General features: G+C 34.2%; 2 protein-coding genes across 5 annotated transcripts; one reads left to right on the top strand and one right to left on the bottom strand.

Annotated features, from left to right (window-relative positions):
* Positions 1–3,012: 3,012 nt before the first annotated feature.
* On the top strand, positions 3,013–13,658 carry LOC18598312 (uncharacterized). 4 transcript variants are annotated; one of them, XM_018121628.2, is made up of 19 exons: positions 3,013–3,201; positions 4,013–4,490; positions 4,844–4,935; positions 5,595–5,759; positions 5,860–6,253; positions 6,575–6,693; positions 6,790–6,862; positions 6,953–7,176; positions 7,270–7,314; positions 8,677–8,752; positions 9,604–9,795; positions 10,584–10,687; positions 10,821–10,911; positions 11,054–11,200; positions 11,373–11,498; positions 12,309–12,479; positions 13,008–13,067; positions 13,149–13,310; positions 13,443–13,658. In XM_018121628.2, the coding sequence occupies exons 1-18, from the start codon at positions 3,161–3,163 to the stop codon at positions 13,260–13,262; spliced, it is 2,712 nt and encodes a 903-aa protein (XP_017977117.2). In that variant the 5' UTR covers positions 3,013–3,160; the 3' UTR covers positions 13,263–13,310; positions 13,443–13,658. The 4 variants fall into 4 exon arrangements, with proteins under 4 accessions (XP_017977117.2, XP_088662393.1, XP_017977116.2 ...); XM_018121627.2 differs by having other exon boundaries at positions 3,014–3,201; positions 13,149–13,658; XM_018121629.2 differs by having other exon boundaries at positions 3,015–3,201; positions 4,016–4,490; positions 13,149–13,658.
* TBL8 (TRICHOME BIREFRINGENCE-LIKE 8) lies at positions 12,863–15,516 on the bottom strand. The gene is made up of 4 exons (XM_018121630.2): positions 15,013–15,516; positions 14,220–14,609; positions 13,964–14,122; positions 12,863–13,699 (listed from the first exon to the last, which is right to left on the bottom strand). Exons 1-4 carry the CDS (start codon positions 15,393–15,395, stop codon positions 13,372–13,374), a joined length of 1,260 nt encoding a protein of 419 aa, XP_017977119.2. The 5' UTR covers positions 15,396–15,516; the 3' UTR covers positions 12,863–13,371.
* Between the last annotated feature and the right edge of the window lie 3,278 nt (positions 15,517–18,794).

Here is an 18,794-nt window from a genome sequence, read left to right on the forward strand (position 1 = left end):
TTGAAAAATTGCCCGTAGACATATTTTTCACCCCTTATACTCATACCATTCTCCAATTTGTCAAATTTGATCTAAATTCTCTCAAAATCTCAAATTTTGTCCGTGGGTGGCAACATTACGATTTTGCCCCTACACTCCAAAAATCACCAGAATTAAACTTTTTCACTTCCTATCATTAAATTATACTCCAAATAGTTAATCTTGGTCAAAAATTTCACTCCATGATCAAATTATTATCTTAGGTGGCAAAATGACGATTTTGCCCTTGAATATCAAAATTTCTAATTTTACCCCAAATGAACCCTCGAACTCCGAACAATCATTTTTAGTCATTCCTGGACTATAAAATATTAAATTTCATCCTACAATTCCTATTTGAACTAGTTCGAGGTTAAATCAATTTAAGTGTACCGTTAGGTACAATATCAAGTTTCGTCTATTCTTAGGTGCTTTTCTAGCGTAATAACATGCTACTCAATGCATGTATGTCATGACATGTATTTATAGGGTCGGGTTTTACAGTATTAATAATAGATCCAATGCCATTGATTTGACAATCCATTTTTCTATTGGAATCATCAACACTATTTTCATGCAAATCTATCAAGGTCTTAATGTCCTCACCAACAAAGTTCCCCTCCATAAACAAAAAGGTTTTGGCTTTTATATTTTTTTTTAATTTTTTAATGGGTTATTTATTTTGTAAAGGAGTATCACATCATCTGTTAGGTGCTATTAGCTCAAATGTTGAATTCACTGCTAAGAAGTTCAGTGATTCTACAATTTATGTTGTTAAAGGAATTAAAGACTATTTCAATTTTCTTGTAGTGTAGCCTATTATTATACCTAAAAGAAAAAATTCTTTAAAATTGAGTTACTATAAACGAGTACAAATATTGATTTTTCAATTTTCATCTAATTTATCTCAACAACTATTGACATATTTGAATCATTATTTCAATCATAACCAACAAATATTATATACACTAGATAAAAGTTAAGAACAAACAAACATCATATAATTGTCATATCAAACAATAAATTGAAAAATATCAAATAATAAAGAAAGTTTTCAAATAAAGAAAAGAAGGATAAAAAAAATAAAAAACAAAAAAGAAAGAAAAAGAATAAATAATACCTAAATGCAGTTTTGAATTTTGGGTTTTCCTTTCCTTTAATTTTTGTAAGAACAAAAAAACCCTAAAAGGATGATTTATAGAAAGGGGGGGAGAAGAGGGAGATCGAGAGGGAGAGGAGGAGGGTGTATTTTTTGAGAGGGGATCTTTTTTGAAAAAAAATAACTCTCCTAAGAAGTTAGAGTGTTTTTTTTTTTAAAAAAAAGAAGAAAAAGCTCTTATTAGGAGCTTTTTTTTAAGCTATTTTTTTTTAAATTTTATGTTTTTAAAAAAAGTTTTTTTTTAAGAGTATCTCACAAAATACTGTTTGACTCAGTTTTTACTTTTAAGAAGTGGATAAGCTAAAAATAAGATAAGTCAAACAAGTACTAAGAGATTAGATGGATGGATTAAATTCTAATATTTATCCAATCTATTTTATATCCAAATCTAAAAATATATAACATAAATAGATATTCATAAAAATATTTATAACAATTTCTTTGATAATTCCAACTTGGACCTAAAAACTTCATTTTTGGGGAAAGTTTCATAATTGGTTCATAGATAAAATCTCTTTATCATCTATTCAACTTGATTAGCATTTGGAGAATCGAAAATACTTACATATTATTAATTAAATTATGATTATCATATTTTTATTTATTTAATGTTTGCCCAAACTCTATTATAAAATATTCAAATCTTATTTAATAATGTGATAGTTGAGAAGATAATTTTGCTGCGTTTAGTATAATATGGAAAAGTGATGATTACAGGAAATGTGGTTGTTGGGAAGATTGCATTGTAATGTTTGATTTGAAAGCACTTTACTAGAAATGTAATGTAAATTTATAAAATTATCCTTATATATAAAAATATAAAGTTGAATAAATTTATATTTTTAATGTAAAATTTTAACTTTTCAACTTTGTATATTAAAATAATAAATAATAACATGATAAAAATAATATAATATTTTAATATGAATTATTTACATATTAAAATATATAAAAGTACTAACTATATATTTTTACCTTAAGCTTATAAAAATTAAAAATAATAATGTTTAGAATTATCACATGAATAATAAAAATATTATCCAAAAAAAAAAAAAAAACTATCGATAGATCTCATGTGTGACTGAAAACACCTTTCCCTCTTAAATCCTCTCTATTCTTTAGTAAATTTCTCCCAATTCTAAACCATTTAAAATGTTTATCTCTCAATTCTCGGTATCAAAAACATAAATTTTTCTCAAAAAAGAACTCCACTTCCTTTTTTTTTTTTTCGGCTCTTCTTCTTTTTTTTTTCTCACCTTCCTCCTTGCACCCATCTTTTCCAGGAACAATCTACTTAAAGAAAGGTAGAAGAAGAAAGAAGAGGAAGAAGGAAGAAGAAGAAGCTAGGAATAATTTAGGTAAAAAAATTTTAACTTTCCCTCAACTCAGGGAAAGTAACATTTCCTTTGTGAGTTAAGAAAATGACATTCTCTTAACCGATTTGAATCACTTTCCTTTTTATTATTATTAATCAAACGTTACAAAGTCATTACAACTATTTAATTTGCAAGAAATATCTTTTACTTTTCCCAAATCAAGCACCCCTGAGAGAATTTGTTTCTAAAACTTTTACCCGGAAAAAGCCCAAATTGGATAACGGACCTCGTGACATGAAAAATGGAAGAGCGCCCAAGCCGAAACAAAAGCTTAAAAACGAGCCAGAAGTTTGCCTAAGGTTTGATATCATTACACGTAGGTAGAAGTATAGAAGATCCAAACCCCGCCCAAATCACACGACGTGGATTTTTTCAATTTTCCAAAAGCAAAGGAGACAACACATCTGTTTTCTGACTACTCATTTCTCCACGTCTACGGATAGAAACAGGTTCCCCTCTCTGCCACGTCAGCCTCTCTCTCTCTTCTCACCCCAAAGAATCACTTCCGTCCTTTTTTTTCATTTCTGCCCCCACTCTATTTTCCCTGCAATTTTTCCCGCAATCCAAACGCCAAAAGTTTTCCCATTGACTACCTCGCAATTTGTACATGTCGATTAAATTTCACCACCGCTGCTTCGTATCTTCAAGGTAACTTGAAATTCTTCCTTTTTTGTTCTTCTTCTTAATTTTCTGCTTTCACTTAACCATCTTTTAATTGTGGTTTTGGCTGAGTAATTTAGATTTTTATTTATAAGAAATCCGTATAAAATTAACCATCGAAACTTTTTAAAGAGTTGCCCGTGAAATATTTGGCGCTGAAAAAAGCTGATTAAGGCGAAGAAGAATCGAACTACTTTAGACAATTTCTCGTCACTTAATTGACTAATCGATTCTCTTAGGTTAGCTTTCTGTCGAATTGTTCCCTTTTCTTTGCAAGCCAAACAGCTCGATGGCTTTTCTTTGTTTTTTTCTTTGTTTTCATTTCTTCCCTTTTCTTTTAAAGAAAAAATAGTGCCAAAGCTCGTTGCAGTTTTTGTTGAAAGCAATTTTTGTTATTTAATTGTACTTGTTGACGGTTAAGTTTAAAAATTAAGTGAATTTTTTCTGAATTTAGTGATTCACTTAGAAATAAGAGGCTGTTTTATTGAGATTTTAAGTTTAAACCTTTTAAATAGACAATGTGGTATTAAGGGTTGCTGCCAAGTTGAAGTTCAAAAAAATAAGTTGCCATTGATCATATTGTTGCTAATTCAATTGAACAAAAGGAAGAACTGTGAGCTGCCTAGTGTTGTGTAGATTAAACTAGAAACCATCTAGAAGGAGGATGAAAAGTAATAAGAAAATGCACAATTCTGGGACCTAACATCCCTAAGAAATAAGTTGTCTGCCCGCACTTAGTATTTTTTTTTTGTCAATGCTGTGTGAAAACGCTTGCTTCTTCCTGGTTCTGGTGTTCTAGCAGGTCTTCAAATCCATGGATTTTATGGAATTCGTTTGGAGCCCATGTTTGTTGCAAAAGAATTGCTAACTTGGATTATCTGTTGACAAATTGGGGTAATTTGAGGAAGAACTGTCTTATCAGGCAGACTTTGTCAGATAGTCACAGGCTGGTGGCCTATAGGAAAACTTTTTCAGCCCTTCCTAAATCAAGAAGGAAGGGACTCCATTCTCCTCTTGCATCAGCTGAAGATGGTGTTACTGTCAATGGAAGTCCACAAACAAGTACAAGTACTGATGTAGATGAGATAAGGGTCAAATTAAATCAGTCACTGCAGGGTGAAGATTATAGTAATGGGCTTGTTCAATCTCTACATGATGCTGCCAGGGTTTTTGAGCTAGCAATCAAAGAACAAGGCTCGTTATCAAAAATGTCTTGGTTCTCAACGGCCTGGCTTGGTGTAGATAGGAACGCATGGGTGAAAACACTCTCTTATCAGGTTTGTTGTGGTTCATTCTTTGAGCTTTTATTTATATGTTTAATTTGATGCTTGCTTTTGTTCTACCAGCTCCATGGTGTAGTTCTTAGAAGAATTATTTGTCATTTTTTCTTTTATGATGTTGTTTATTTATTTTAAATAGACACTGTCTCCTCACCCGACTTAGATGTTTGACTTATTATTTTGAGCATTTTTCATTTTCTTTATTTATTTACATCTAACCTTGTTTAAATATATCAGCACAGTTTTTAAAGCATTTTATTCTCTTATGCTAATACACAGATAAATTATGTATGTTTCCATCTCAAGTATCATTTAAGCTACCTAAATAATCATTTTTTTTTTTTGCTCAGGCTGCTGTGTATTCCCTATTGCAAGCTGCGAGTGAGATTTCATCCCGAGGTGATAGTAGAGACAGGGATATAAATGTTTTTGTCCAAAGGAGGTACTGCATTGCATGTCTTTTGTATTTCATGTAGCTTATTGATGTTTACTTGTCCCAGATCTTGTTCAAATATAGGCCTTTTTGTTGCTGTTCAAGTCTTTATAAACACTCAGACACGTGTATTTACCTATTTATCACAAGTATCATCAATTTATATAAACACTTTTCATCATATTATGCAATAAGAAAAACTGATTGTTTTTTCATCTTTGATATGCTTTGTATTATAATCAGCATTACAAATTACAAATTTGACAATGGGGTCTTAATGATTTAAATATCTAAGTTGGGCTCCTCTGGTTGTTACGTAATTGGTTATTTCTGTAGAACAAAATGGCAAAAGGCAATTATGCTGTGTTGTGAAATGTGAAGTGGATAATGTTTGGTAATTTAGGAGCAATCTTTTGTACTTTGCTTTAATCATGGAGGCAGACTATGTAATAGGTGGCATTTGAAATTCATTCTATGAAGTGTTGCTGAAGGAGGCTTGTAGTCTTTCTCTGCCCTTTCTCTACTTTTGTAAAAAAATCTCTGTTTTTATGATGCTCATTATTGTATTTTTAATCAACTCTAATCGTTTAGTTTTCTGCGAACTTGTTTATATTACTTCCCTTTTCATATAGAATTTTCGGCTTCTTCTAACAATCACATTGGTGCAGTTTGTTGCGTCAATCTGCTCCCTTGGAGAGCTTAATCAGGGAGAAATTATCAGCTAAGCAACCTGAAGCATATGACTGGTTTTGGACTGAGCAAGTTCCAGCTGTGGTTATCTCTTTTGTACATTATTTTGAAGGAGACCTATGGTACACTGCTGCCACTGATGTGTAAGTAATCACCTCCTTGCTTCTTCATGTGAGGCTCTCTATGAAGCTCTTGATACTTGTGAAGGTTGTATTGATATGCTACCTTTTAATATGCTCCCAGGTGTGGGAAAGGCAAGTCCTTGGGTGCAGGAAGTTCAAGTGACAAAGCTCTTCTCATGCTTGCGCTGACTTGTGTTGCTGCGACCACAAAACTTGGTCCTGCTAAAATTTCCTGTTCTCATTTCTTTTCCATGATTCCAGACTTAAGTGGTAGACTGATGGACATGCTGGTTGACTTCATTCCCATACACCAAGCTTATCATTCTATAAGGGATATTGGTCTACGCAGAGAATTTCTTGTCCATTTTGGTCCACGAGCTGCAGCATGCAGAGTGGAAAATGATCAAGATTCAGAGGAGGTTATTTTCTGGGTCGATCTTGTACAGAAGCAGCTGCAGCAAGCTATAGATAGAGAGAAAATATGGTCAAGGCTAACAACATCTGAAAGCATTGAGGTTTGGAATGAAAGTTTATGTCTAGATTTTGAGACATCCTGTTGTCTTTTCATCCTTTAAAAATGGCATCATGGACAGAGGTTCTAAACTGAGCTAGGTAGTCTATATCTGTCTAGGCTGAACATGTTAATATGAGATGTATAAGGCTTTCAACCCCACATCTATTTAGAAAATGATGGATAAAATGTGAAAACATGATGATTCAAGGAGGAAGTGAAACAATTTAAAGTAAGCTGGAGGACTGTTAAATATCACATATGTAATGTATCTCTTTTTATTTACGTAGAGGTTGTCATTGAAAGTTAAATGAATTTCCTGCAGGTCTTGGAGAGGGATTTGACCATTTTTGGGTTCTTTATAGCCTTAGGCAGAAATACACAGGCTTTTTTATCTGCTAATGGATTTGATGTTATAGATGATCCTGTTGAAGGCTTCATTAGGTATTTTCGAATGCAGCAACTTTTTCCCCCTATCATGATTGGATTGGTTTTCAATGGTTAAGTTGCACATTTAATTTAATGTCCATTTTGTCGCAGGTACCTAATAGGTGGCAGTGTACTATACTATCCTCAACTTTCATCAATAAGTTCTTATCAACTGTATGTAGAGGTCAGCATGCATGGTTGTATGGTAATTACCTTTTGAAAAATATGTTTCATGATGGAATACGATGTCTCATCATACATTTTAATCCATTAGGTTGTGTGCGAAGAGCTAGACTGGCTTCCTTTTTATCCTAGCAATGTTGACACAGCAAAACAGTCTCATGGTCATAAAAGTAAACGAGAAGGTCCTCCTAATATTACAGCTACTTCCCAAGCATTGGATGTTTGCTCTCATTGGACGCAGAGCTTTATTAAATACAGTAGATGGCTGGAAAATCCTTCTTCTAATGTTAAGGCTGCAAGGTTCCTGTCCAGAGGGTAAAGGAGTTTATGGTTCATTAGTTGAAAACCAATTTATAGGTGATCTCTGTTAAGTAATTTGAAGAAAGCATTGCTATCTTTATTGTTTAGGCACAACAAGTTGATGGAATGCATGGAAGAACTCGGGATACCAGAGTAAGTTATGGGTGCTTAACCTAACTTAGTCTTCCCCTGCCCCCTCCCTTCTCTCTCTCACACAGAGTTCCAACCAGTCACCCACATGAGCATGCAAACTCATGCTCAGAACACATGCATGCTTGCAATGATTTTTCATACATATAATGTAGATCCCATTTTAAAAATGTCTATCAGTCAATTGAAAAATAGGATACATATCAATCAAATAAATTATGGGCTCCTGAAAATAAGCTTCTGAGAAGAACATGAAAAATCTGAAATCTTGATATCCATGCTAGAAAATTTCTATCATTTTATATATATATATATATATATATATATATATCTATATATATTCATTCATTCATTTATCTGCAAAACTTTAGAAATGCATGTATGCTTATGAACTTATAACAAAAACTGAAGTGAGTAAATATACAATTAAACATGATTAGATATCTGAAATTAGGAACAACTGAGAGGACAGAAGGTACAAGCTTTCTGTGTTTGAGATGGAGGAAAGGCCTCTAAGGCACACTGCAGAAATAAAAATTCAAGAAAGCTCAAGAACGAGCTATCTGCTGATAAATACAAATGAGTTTACAAAAATGTTTGCAAAGGATTTTAGAGGGAAAACCTTTTCCAAGACTTTTTTGGGTTTCAACAGGGGACAATTCTCATCCTCGTGTTCTCTTGGTCCTTTCTTTGTATTTGCCGAAGCAATAAATCAGTGCTAGTTTTGGGGGCATCCAAGTACATTATGATGTGGTGTGATATGATCTTACATGGACTTGATCCAATAAGATGTTTGTTTGATGTTGCTGATAGTTCATTAAGATGCTCAATCATTCCATATGCAATACTTAATGCTAAAACAAGACAAAGAAATTCCCACAGACTTAGTATGATTCAACTATAGGGCAACCTGTTGCTCTATTACTGATCATGGGTATGCATTGCCACTGTCTATTGTCAATAGCTGTGATATTTCTTTATCTTTCCTGTATCCTTAAATTTGTAAGATCTTTGTATATATTTTTTCCTTCTTTCTCCCTTTCTTTCTGCATTATAGAGCATCTGATCTTGTTGATGCTAGGGCAACCACCAATTGTATTTTATGTGATTTATTACTGCTAGCATGTACTTTGCATTTTGTTTGTACTTTTTTACAGGGATCCATTTCATATTATTTTTTTATAGTTATTTTATTTATTTTTATGTTGTGCAAAAAGGATATGGTTAGCACGAGCTTAGTCACTGCATATCATGTTTATTACCTTTTATCTTATTCTCATGTTAACAAGTGTTCATTGGACATTGGTACTTTGTTTTTAATGATTGCTAATTGCTAATTGTACCTCCTGAAAAAATGTGATGCAGAAGGGCAATGGTGGAGACAAGTTCTGTTGGTAGGACTGGATTAGCAACTGAGGAACAGTCAGATTCCTTTGACAAGGTTCTCCCTTTGGCCTTTTGAAACTAAATTTGTAAGCAAATAATATGCAGTTTGGAACTTGCTACCGTGCCTATGCTGGTGCTAATTGTGAACGTTTGAGTCACATTGGGCATATGCTTTAGCTAGATCTGTTCTTACTGCTTCCTCCTTTTACTTATGAAACTTAGGATGTCAAAGCTTTTATACTCACAAAACACTTGGATGATGTTACCACATCCCATCCTTTTTCTTGGTTTTGGCTTCTATGTGCACTAGATCTTCTGTTGTTCAACTGCATTGGTGGATAGGCTTATTATTTGGTTTGTTTTTCATTAATATACATGAGTAAGAGAGTGAACAGATGATAAAATGTCTTATTAAAGCAAGAAGAAAATAGAAGTCCCTGAAAATTTTTGATTGTAGGTTTTTCTTTGAACAACAGAGCACCACTGAGAAGAAATGATGAAAGAAAATCCATCAGAAACACATACAAACTAGGGGCATAAACATGGGAAAATTGCTATCTAATATAGACTAGTAGTTGTTGCAAAGTCTTCACTATTCCATCAATCAACTGTACTGGAGCATAATGTCCAAGGTTGATCTTTAGATAACCCAGAACTATGTAACCATTTGTGTTGAATTCAATTATTTCTAGATTCATGCTGCTGGAATTTAGCCTATGTTCGAAGTAAATGACATAGTTGCTTTCTTCTTTCTCATCTTGCTGTCTGTTATGACTAGTCTGAATGGGATTGTTGCTCCCATGGTACCCCCAGTCCATATGTGTCTTTATTTTAATCAACACATGAGTCTTTATTTTAAACTTGTTAAATGCTTCTGATAATGCAGTGACATTATGTTGGTTTCAGGCATTAGAGAGTGTTGAAGAAGCTCTAAAAAGATTGGAAAACTTGCTTCAAGAGTTGCATGTTTCACGTTCTTACTCTGGGAAAGAGCAATTAAAAGCAGCTTGTTCTGACCTTGAGAAAATAAGGAAGCTAAAGAAAGAGGCTGAATTTTTGGAAGCATCTTTCAGAGCAAAAGAAGCTTTCTTTCGACAGGTTTCTTCCTACTCCCCGCCTCTTATAGTTATTCCTCCTCTTATAGTTATTCTTGTTTTTGTTGAATACCATGTATTCTAGTATGCCTTCAATATGCATTAGTCTACTTTGTATAAACTCTCTTGTGAGTTCAACTTCATGTGGATTTTGTTATAGTTTACTGCAAGGCATGCTGTTGCTTCTTTTTTCCTCCTTTAATATTTGTTATTTTTATTATTTTTGCTCCAAGCTACACCGAGTTCAAAAAAAAAAAAAAAAAGAAAACAAAATCAAAATTTATATAGCAAGACATCAGTTCGAAATCTGCAGTGTCAGCTGTCTAGTCTTATGCTTTTGTGATATAATCCTACCATTAATATCAATTAATGTCATGATGGCAAGATGTCTTTTCAGTGCCTCAAATAGAAGAAAAACGCTTGCCTTTTGCATCAATAGAAGTGCACTTGGGGGCATGGCCAAGAATATTGACATCAAAGCAATTTTATTGCTATGTGTGTTTGCAAATTAGCATAATTTATTTCATGGCTTTAGTTTGCAGGGTAGCACTACATTTACCGTAGACCACAGGACTGGCTTTTCCTTTTTGGTAAATTATTGGGCTGGCTTTGCAACAATTTAAATAGTTGAGTTCAAATTGAAATTAAGGTGAAAATTATGGGATTTTATTTTTCCTGTTATGTGTGTTAGATTTTTAAATGGCGCTCCATGCCTTAATCTTGTATTTATATACACCCTATACAGCATATTTTAGAGCTTAGTTCATGTAAAGAATCATTTTTCTCATTCAGGATGATGGTGATGGTAGTTCTCAGTCCTCTGTTAGTGAGCAGCAACAGTACCCAAAGACAAAAACCAGAAAGAGTGCTACTGTAACAAATGATAGAAGTAACAGGTAGCAACTTCTGCAGTAGACTATAGCTGTTGTCTACATTCTTGGAACTTATGTTAAATCCTAATTCAATTATTTCAGTGTTCTGCTATTCATACCTCTTTACTTTATCTTATTTATATCTTTTTCCTCTTAGAGTTGTCAATAATTCTCGTGGATTATGGAGCTTGTTAACACGCCCTCCAATTAGGAACCCTGACACTGAGTCATCAGCTGCAGAGAAATTGGTATAACTTGTCTTAGCAAGTAGCATTTGACATTTGTTTGTCATGATCTTGTTCTTTTTTAGTATCAGACTTGCATTTTATTATGCTGTTGGAATCTGTTTGCATTATTTAATAAAGCTATTTGCAATTTTGTTGCATGCAGGGGAATGAATTTATTGAGGAGAATACTTCAAATATTGGCATTGCTGATTCAGAACCAAATGAACTCCGTCGTTTTGAGCAATTGAGGAATGAACTAATCGAGCTTGAGAAACGTGTTAAAAGAAGTGCTGATCAGTCAGCATATGAGGTGATATGGCTCAAGCTGCAAACCAGTTATACTTTTGTATTTTCACTATAAAAGATTCCACCATTATAAGAACAAGAAACATGTTGATACATGATATGCTATGGACCTTCACAATGGCTTGATTCTTCACTCATGCTTTCTAATTTGCTTTTCCTTTCTCAACTTTATTCAGGGTATTAAGGTTAGAGATGATAATCATATCACTACTGATGATGCTGGGCGTGCTCAATTGGTTGAGGTTCAGAAGAAAGAAAGAATCATTGAAAAATCATTGGACAAGATAAAAGAAACAAGCATGGTATGAGTATCTTCAGGATTTCCATAAATCAATTATTATTTTTGTATAATTAGCACTCTGTGGTCTCTCTAGCTTTAATTCATATGCATTCTTCCAACTTTCTGGTGAAACTTTTTCCTGCTTATTTTCAATCACTACAATTTTCTCATGCCTGAATTTTGTTTGACAAATTAAACTATTCTTTCTTTTAATACTTTTCTAAATTACCCATGATAGAGCTTATTTGGATTGGTTTAAGGCCAGAGGAACTTTCTGCATCTTAAAGTTCAACATATGATTTTTTTTCTCTAATGATACCTCATAAACTGTACATCTGTTTAGCGCCTATGTTGTCTCCTACTGGCATCAGACATGTTTAAGCGCTTTTTATGAAAACATTGGTGATACTGTCTGCTCTAAATCTGGTTTCTGTTTTTGATTCTGTATGCTAAAACTGTTTCTCTTATTTATGGTTAGGATACTTAATTGTTTTCCATATCTCCTCTGTACTATATCACATTGATATGGGAATAGAAAACATGTTGAAGCAGGTTATACACTTACAGGAACTATATTCAAAATAACTTTGTGGATAGCAAATGCATTTTTTTCCCTCTTTTTTGATTAAAGCTTTGAAGATTTATGAGCCTAAATTTTTCTGATCCCCTGATGAGGTCACTTTGTTTAATGTTTAGTATTAATTGTTTCAAATTCTTCATCAATATTTTATGATTGAATACTTTGTGCTGTATACAATCACGGTTTCAAGTTGAGAACTCATTGACCATTTTCTCATGAATGCTGTCATCTGAGTCATTTACCAATGAGCAGGATGTCTTCCAAGGAACTCAGCTTCTAGCCATTGATGTTGCTGCTGCAATGGAGTTGCTTAGAAGGGTCTTGATAGGGGATGAATTAGCGGAGAAAGAAAAGAAAGCCCTACAGAGAACTCTAACTGACTTAGCATCAGTTGTTCCAATTGGTGTTCTAATGCTTCTTCCTGTAAGTTCTAGTACATCATTCTGTCAAAACCGTGTCTGCCAATGCATTGTTGATCAATCACTTTCGTCTTTCTAAGTCCACATGACAAGTCCATAATCGAACCTTAGCTTAAATCATTGTCTTGGGTCAATAAAAGAGCAACAATTTTGCTAATAATTTGACCACATGAGTTGGGGGTTGAAATTTGAGGTCAGAGAGAATACTCTTCCTACAATTTTATCTGGAAGTCTTTGTTAAATTAACTTTTCTTTTACCACTTCCAAGTTTCTCTAACATAAGTTTCTTTTTATACTTTTTAACTATCGAAAGTAGTGAAGCATAAACATCTAGCAATATGGTATATCAGGTAAGTACGGTTTGATGATCCTTAAATGAAAAGAGAATTGATAAGGGATAGAGCCTCAATCATCTGTGCACGACCAGAGAAAAAAACAGCTTTTTGCTACATTTCCAGTCTCCTTTTATTCACACTTTAATTTGTCATTGATGTATTGTGCCTTAATCTGACGGATGAATTATGTCCTGCAGGTTACTGCTGTTGGGCATGCAGCCATTTTGGCTGCCATTCAAAGATATGTTCCAGCTCTGGTGTGTCATCCTTCTTGTTTATGTCTTGCTTGAGGTGTTGAACCTCTTTATCTCAAGCGCTAACAATTTGTTTTATGGCAGATACCATCCACATATGGATCTGAAAGGTTAGATCTCTTGAGGCAGCTTGAGAAAGTGAAGGAAATGGAAACCAGTGAAGTGGACTCTGAAGAAAATTTGGAGGAAGTAGCCTGAATAGCAGTTGAGATCTTGTACAGCCCTTAAAATCGAAACTATCCTCATGTAGGGTAACAGATGGTTTCCATTTTTGTTTCTTCTTTTGGTCTAATTCTCAGTTTGGTCATCACTTGGTTCTAAATCCCATTGACACAAGGTGAGCATAGAGAAGTTCATTCCATGTGTCTGGTATCCCAGGTAGGCACCAATGGCTGCAGTCTTGTGGAGCATTAGCAGGAGTACCTGGCTCACGGTGCCTTGACGGGTGACCATCTTTCCTGAACTCTGTCAGATATGTAATGTTTAACAACTGGACCTTCCAGTTCCCATATTTCATTTGTTTGATTACATCAGAAATGTATTTATTATTCCATGGCTCAGCCTTAAGCATTGTGTAGGTTTTTTCTGGTTCAATTTCTGCATCACACAGGCCCCCTTCATTCCATGAGCCATTCCTGCATTTCACACATAAAATACTCGTTAAATTGCTGCAGTGTAAGCTGATATTTTCCAAGAAATAGATTGAATATATACTCATTATTTCTAGGTAAAGTAAACTCTCAAACATTGATCCTATATTTGTCCTGTAAATGCAGTCATTTAGCGCATGCAATACATATATAGCCAATGCTAGCACTTTAGTAGTTAGGTTACTCGAGTTCCTAACTGCCATATTTGTAAAAAAGATAAATACAAAACAGGACCCAAAGTTTACTTACCTGTAATGTACTGGTGAATAGCTGCGGAGAAAAACGTGGCTCCTTTCTGGGTTTAAATTCTGGGTCGCCCATGACTTGATTGTTTGGAGAGACCTTCGAAGCCCTTCCATCACATCCATTGTCATGTTCACTTTCCCTCCTTGCTGAAAATAACAGCCCCTGAAAAATGCAAGATGTCTGTAATTTTCTTGTGGCAGATATAGGCAGCAATTGCTATCAAGAAATGGAGGCCATGGAGAGAGCAAGAAATCCATACATCTTAACAGTTTTCTCCTTATTCCACCAGTGCCCTGTATTGAGGACTAGAACATTTGCTCCTGTCCAGCGTCTGGAATACCAGTGCAACTCGTCTACCCTAATGGTTGCTCTGACATGAGCTGGTGAATCTTTAGGCGGGCGATTGATGATTACTAGGAAAGGTGTTCTGTAGTATTCAACCGTAAGGTTGTAGTCTTGGAACTTGATGGAAAGATAACCTTTGTGTTTTGTTATGGGGTTCCCATTTTCTTCGAAAATTGTAGACCGGTTGGTAACTGCCTGAGCTAGCATGCATATGAGGGACTCCCACTGGTTTCTTCCGATAGAATCACCTGCGAACACCACCCGTCCATTTCGACTCCTTTCCAAAAATTCGCTAGCATTGAATCTGAGATTGAAAGAGAAGAAGCAAAACAATCCAAGGGGTGCAGGAAAGGGAAGCATGCAGAAGGCCAAGAAGTGGTATGGTCAGAGGCATCAGGATCAGATGTTCATATGAATGGTTAGGGATTAAAATGAAGAACACATGCCAGTATCTGTCCATAAAATACTTTGCAGAAAAGATAAAACTTTCGTTCAACATTATTTGTAATAAATTATCCATAAACGCAGAAAGAATCTTAACTACAATTAATCTGGCAGTCTTATGAGCGCGTGAGAGAATGTTCCTAAACCATAACGCACGAAAGAATGAAAGCGGGAAAAGGAAAGAAAGGGTAAGGACAAGGAAAAGAAAGGACAGAATTACGCATGAACAAGTATCCTTTACAAGTTGACGATAAACTTCATACCTAGGAAGGTCACAGCCATCGGGTTGCCATCTCCATTTCAGATACTCAACGTCTGCTCTTCCATTCTGACGACACCGAAAACCAGGATCAAGAAACGGGCAGTTTTCATCGTACAACTGAATTGGATAATTCTCCTCCCGAACCCATCGGCCATAAGAATAGTCACAAGCTCCTAAGGATGGTCTTTGTTGGTCTGGCTTGAGTTTCTGAGAGAAGAAACCAAAACGGAAAAAAACGAGTTGTTCTGAAGAGCCGCCGAGGTTGAAAAGAATGATAGAAGAGATTAAGATGGAGACAAAAAACAGAGTATAGCAAAGTTCTCTCTTGATTATGACAGGGGTGGAGGGAAGTTGGTGCCTTGTTGGAGTCGTCACTTGATCCATAACAAGAGGAAGAAGAAGAAGAAGAAGAAGAAGAAGAAGAGTTTTTACTTTGAAAGAGTCTTTGTAGAGAAAGGCATAATAAGAGTTTTGGGGTTGTAAATTTGCTTTGCTAATTATAGGAGATTTCGAGAAAACGTGCACAACGCACCACTTTTCTCATTACTTGTGCGCTGCGTGTTTATGTTTTTATTGTCAAGAGAATCAATTCAATCTTAGCACCCAGATAAATATTTTTAATTAAGAAAACATGTTTATTGAAAAGTTAAAACACTCATCTTATCTTCTATTTATGTAAAATTCGTAACATAAAAATTTATCTATCGAAATTTATTGGTCAGTCAACACTCGGCTTTCAATGTTATCAAATTCATAATTGTCTACCTATATATTTCACATACTTTGGAGGACCTAGCTAGCTTATTTAAGATAAGGATATATTTATTTAATGCTTACAAACTAATTTACAAAGTTCCTTCTTACAATGTAACTTGGCTGTTGAATTAGCAATAGAATATATATTTTTTTTGCTACAAAGAAGAAAGTAAAAGGGCGGAGACCAAATTCGGACTTAAAGACTTTAAATATAAACACACACGTATATAGGGCCGGCCCTTGGATGAAGTGATCCAAGTAGGGCTTTAGGCCCCAATTTGAGGAGGTCCTATAATTTTATAATATAATTAATTATATTAAAAATATATAAAAATTAAAAAATAAAAATAAAAAATAATTAATAAAATTACCTATTTTCTCATTTTTTTAATTATGTACTTAATAAATCTCAATTTTCTATCATTTTTTAATTTTTAAAATATTATATTATTTTTAATCAACTAACGGTCATATGTATTTAATCATCTCCAATAATTATTTTTTTCTCACTTATTTCTCATATTTCCAATTAACATATTTAATGATTTTTAATAATTTTTTTTTATATATAAAACCAATTATTTCTTTTTCGATGTATAATATCTACTTTTGAATTTTTCTTTTCTCATTTGCTCTTTCTTCTTTCTTCATTTAATTTTAATTTTCCTCCATAGAATACTCCAAAAATCTATTATGTTATTATCTTCATAAAGCCGTGAGCTTCATTTGCTGTTTGCAATAAGCATTCAACAATTAAGTACTATTATTCTAATTTTTACAAACTTTTTATTTTAATTTAGAATTTATATTATATTACTATATTACTTTTATTTTATGTGATAATTGATTTATTTGAATTACAAATTTCAATTGTTGATTTGAATTAGCCATTTAAAATATATAAAAATTTTGCATCTAAAAAACTTAAAAGAATAAAATTTTAATAATATTTTTAATTTCAATAAGAGAAAACCTCATCGAATATTTCGCTTTAAGTTTTCGAACTTATTGAGCCGCGCCTATATATATATATATATATATATATATATAATTTGTTCATTAATGCTAACTAGTCTAAGACTTAAAGAGACACATGCCGACAATCTAAAGATGTATTGCTATAAGCATTGTTTATTCCTTCAAACATGTATGCGCTAATCTGCATTGTTTATTAGACTATGTATTTGCTAATTGGAAATCCTATACTCCTTAGTTTGTTTGTAGAATATTCTTACGTTGCAAACCTGTCCTAAGTCTGTTTAGATTATTATTGTCTTAGATATCATCCTTGTTTAGCATCGAATTACAACCCAACAAATATGCAAAAATTGATGGATACAATTATCTCTCGATGTTCCTATTTGAGTTTGAACTACAACTTTGTCTTTCTAAAACTACTATAACACTTAACATTTAATTCTATTTTTTTGATAAGCAAATAATTTTATTGATAATGAAAATTAATTATGAGGAGCAACTCTCCTTTAGATAAGGAGATCACCTCCTCTCACTTCTGCAATATGCACACCTTACAACCTCTCAAGCAACACCTGTTGATGTCCATCAAGATAGATAGAAACACACCATTAACTCCTCACACAATCCCATCCAAGAGTAGGATCCCCTATATCGCATGTGGAAAGAATAACCCAACCCAGAAAACAACATACTCTCATACGATTATACCATATCCCCTGTTACAACCGCCACAGCACAATCTAGTTTACTCTTATTACCATGCACATGAATCAAACCTAGTAGTTTGTCTCTCCCTTGTCACCCCATTCTTCTCATGCACTTCATTGACACACGTCTAGCAGACAAGGTAAGCAATGAACCACGAAATTATGAAGACAACACAGACCAATGAGTTGTCTTAGTGCATTTGTCGAGCTAAATCCTTATCACAAATGAAGACTCTCTCGTCACCTTTCCTTTTGCAAGACAATCTGCACACCTTTTTGCCTGCATAAACGCACGTTGGTTCCAACATGTACATAGCTTATCAATTTTTTCAGAGCATCGATATGCTCAGACACTCTCCAACATTTCCACGGTCTGTTAGAAGGATTGAGAACCTAGCTCACAGACATCATTGAGTCAGATTCTATGATCAGAGCTTTCATCCCCATTCATATTGATTGGTTGTAAACCTCCAATGTTGTCTTAATGGCATATAATTATGCAAAATTAGAGTCACTTACCCCAACCCTTGTTTGCCTCGATTTCTCCCAAGTAGATTCGTCAGTATTGAATTTCAAGAACTCTTTCCGAGGGGCTAGCCATTGTACTTCTTGTTTGTTCTTGGTGCCAATACTCACTTACACCCCTTAGCTTTTCTCGGGTTGGCCCACTATGTTGTCTCACAGATGGTCTTTTCCTCTTTCAAGGCCCTAATCCAATGAAGTGCTAAAAAAATCATTAAAGCTGTCAAGCCCACTAATCTCTATTCTATTCCTCAAGCACAATTTCATTCCTTACCCCCTACAAAATCCATACTGCAACCCCATAAACAAGCATCCACCATCTAAAATCCTCCCCATATCCTCTAAATAATCCTACTTGTTGAAAAATTGAGGCACTGATTTAGGGAGAGAGCCACAAACTCTTCACCACCTATAAATTTCACCACAAAATTCCCAACTCCACACACAATTAAAAAGTAAGTGGTTATACTCTTCCACCACTAAATGACACCAAGAGCGCGAGCATTCTTTGTCCATTAGGCTGGCTCCTCTCGACACAAGGAACTCCTTTGTGGGAATTCTTCCCAAATACGCAAGCCATATAAAACATTGGACTTTTGGAGGAATCTTCAATTTTCTTATCCACCCTAAGTTGTCATCATTGTGGTTGTCCGGGGAATTTCCTAACAAAGATGTGAGCTTCTTGACCGAAAAGGTCCCATGGTCATCAAATTTCAAAATCAATTTATCCTCATTTTTACACACATAAACACCATTTAACATCATCACTAATTAAATTCTTTTCCATTTCCTTTTCCTATATAGATAACAACCTTCTAAA

The sequence above is a fragment of the Theobroma cacao genome, chromosome 5, assembly GCF_053813885.1.
Source record: "Theobroma cacao isolate CCN51 chromosome 5, ASM5381388v1, whole genome shotgun sequence".
Classification (NCBI taxonomy): domain Eukaryota; kingdom Viridiplantae; phylum Streptophyta; class Magnoliopsida; order Malvales; family Malvaceae; genus Theobroma; species Theobroma cacao.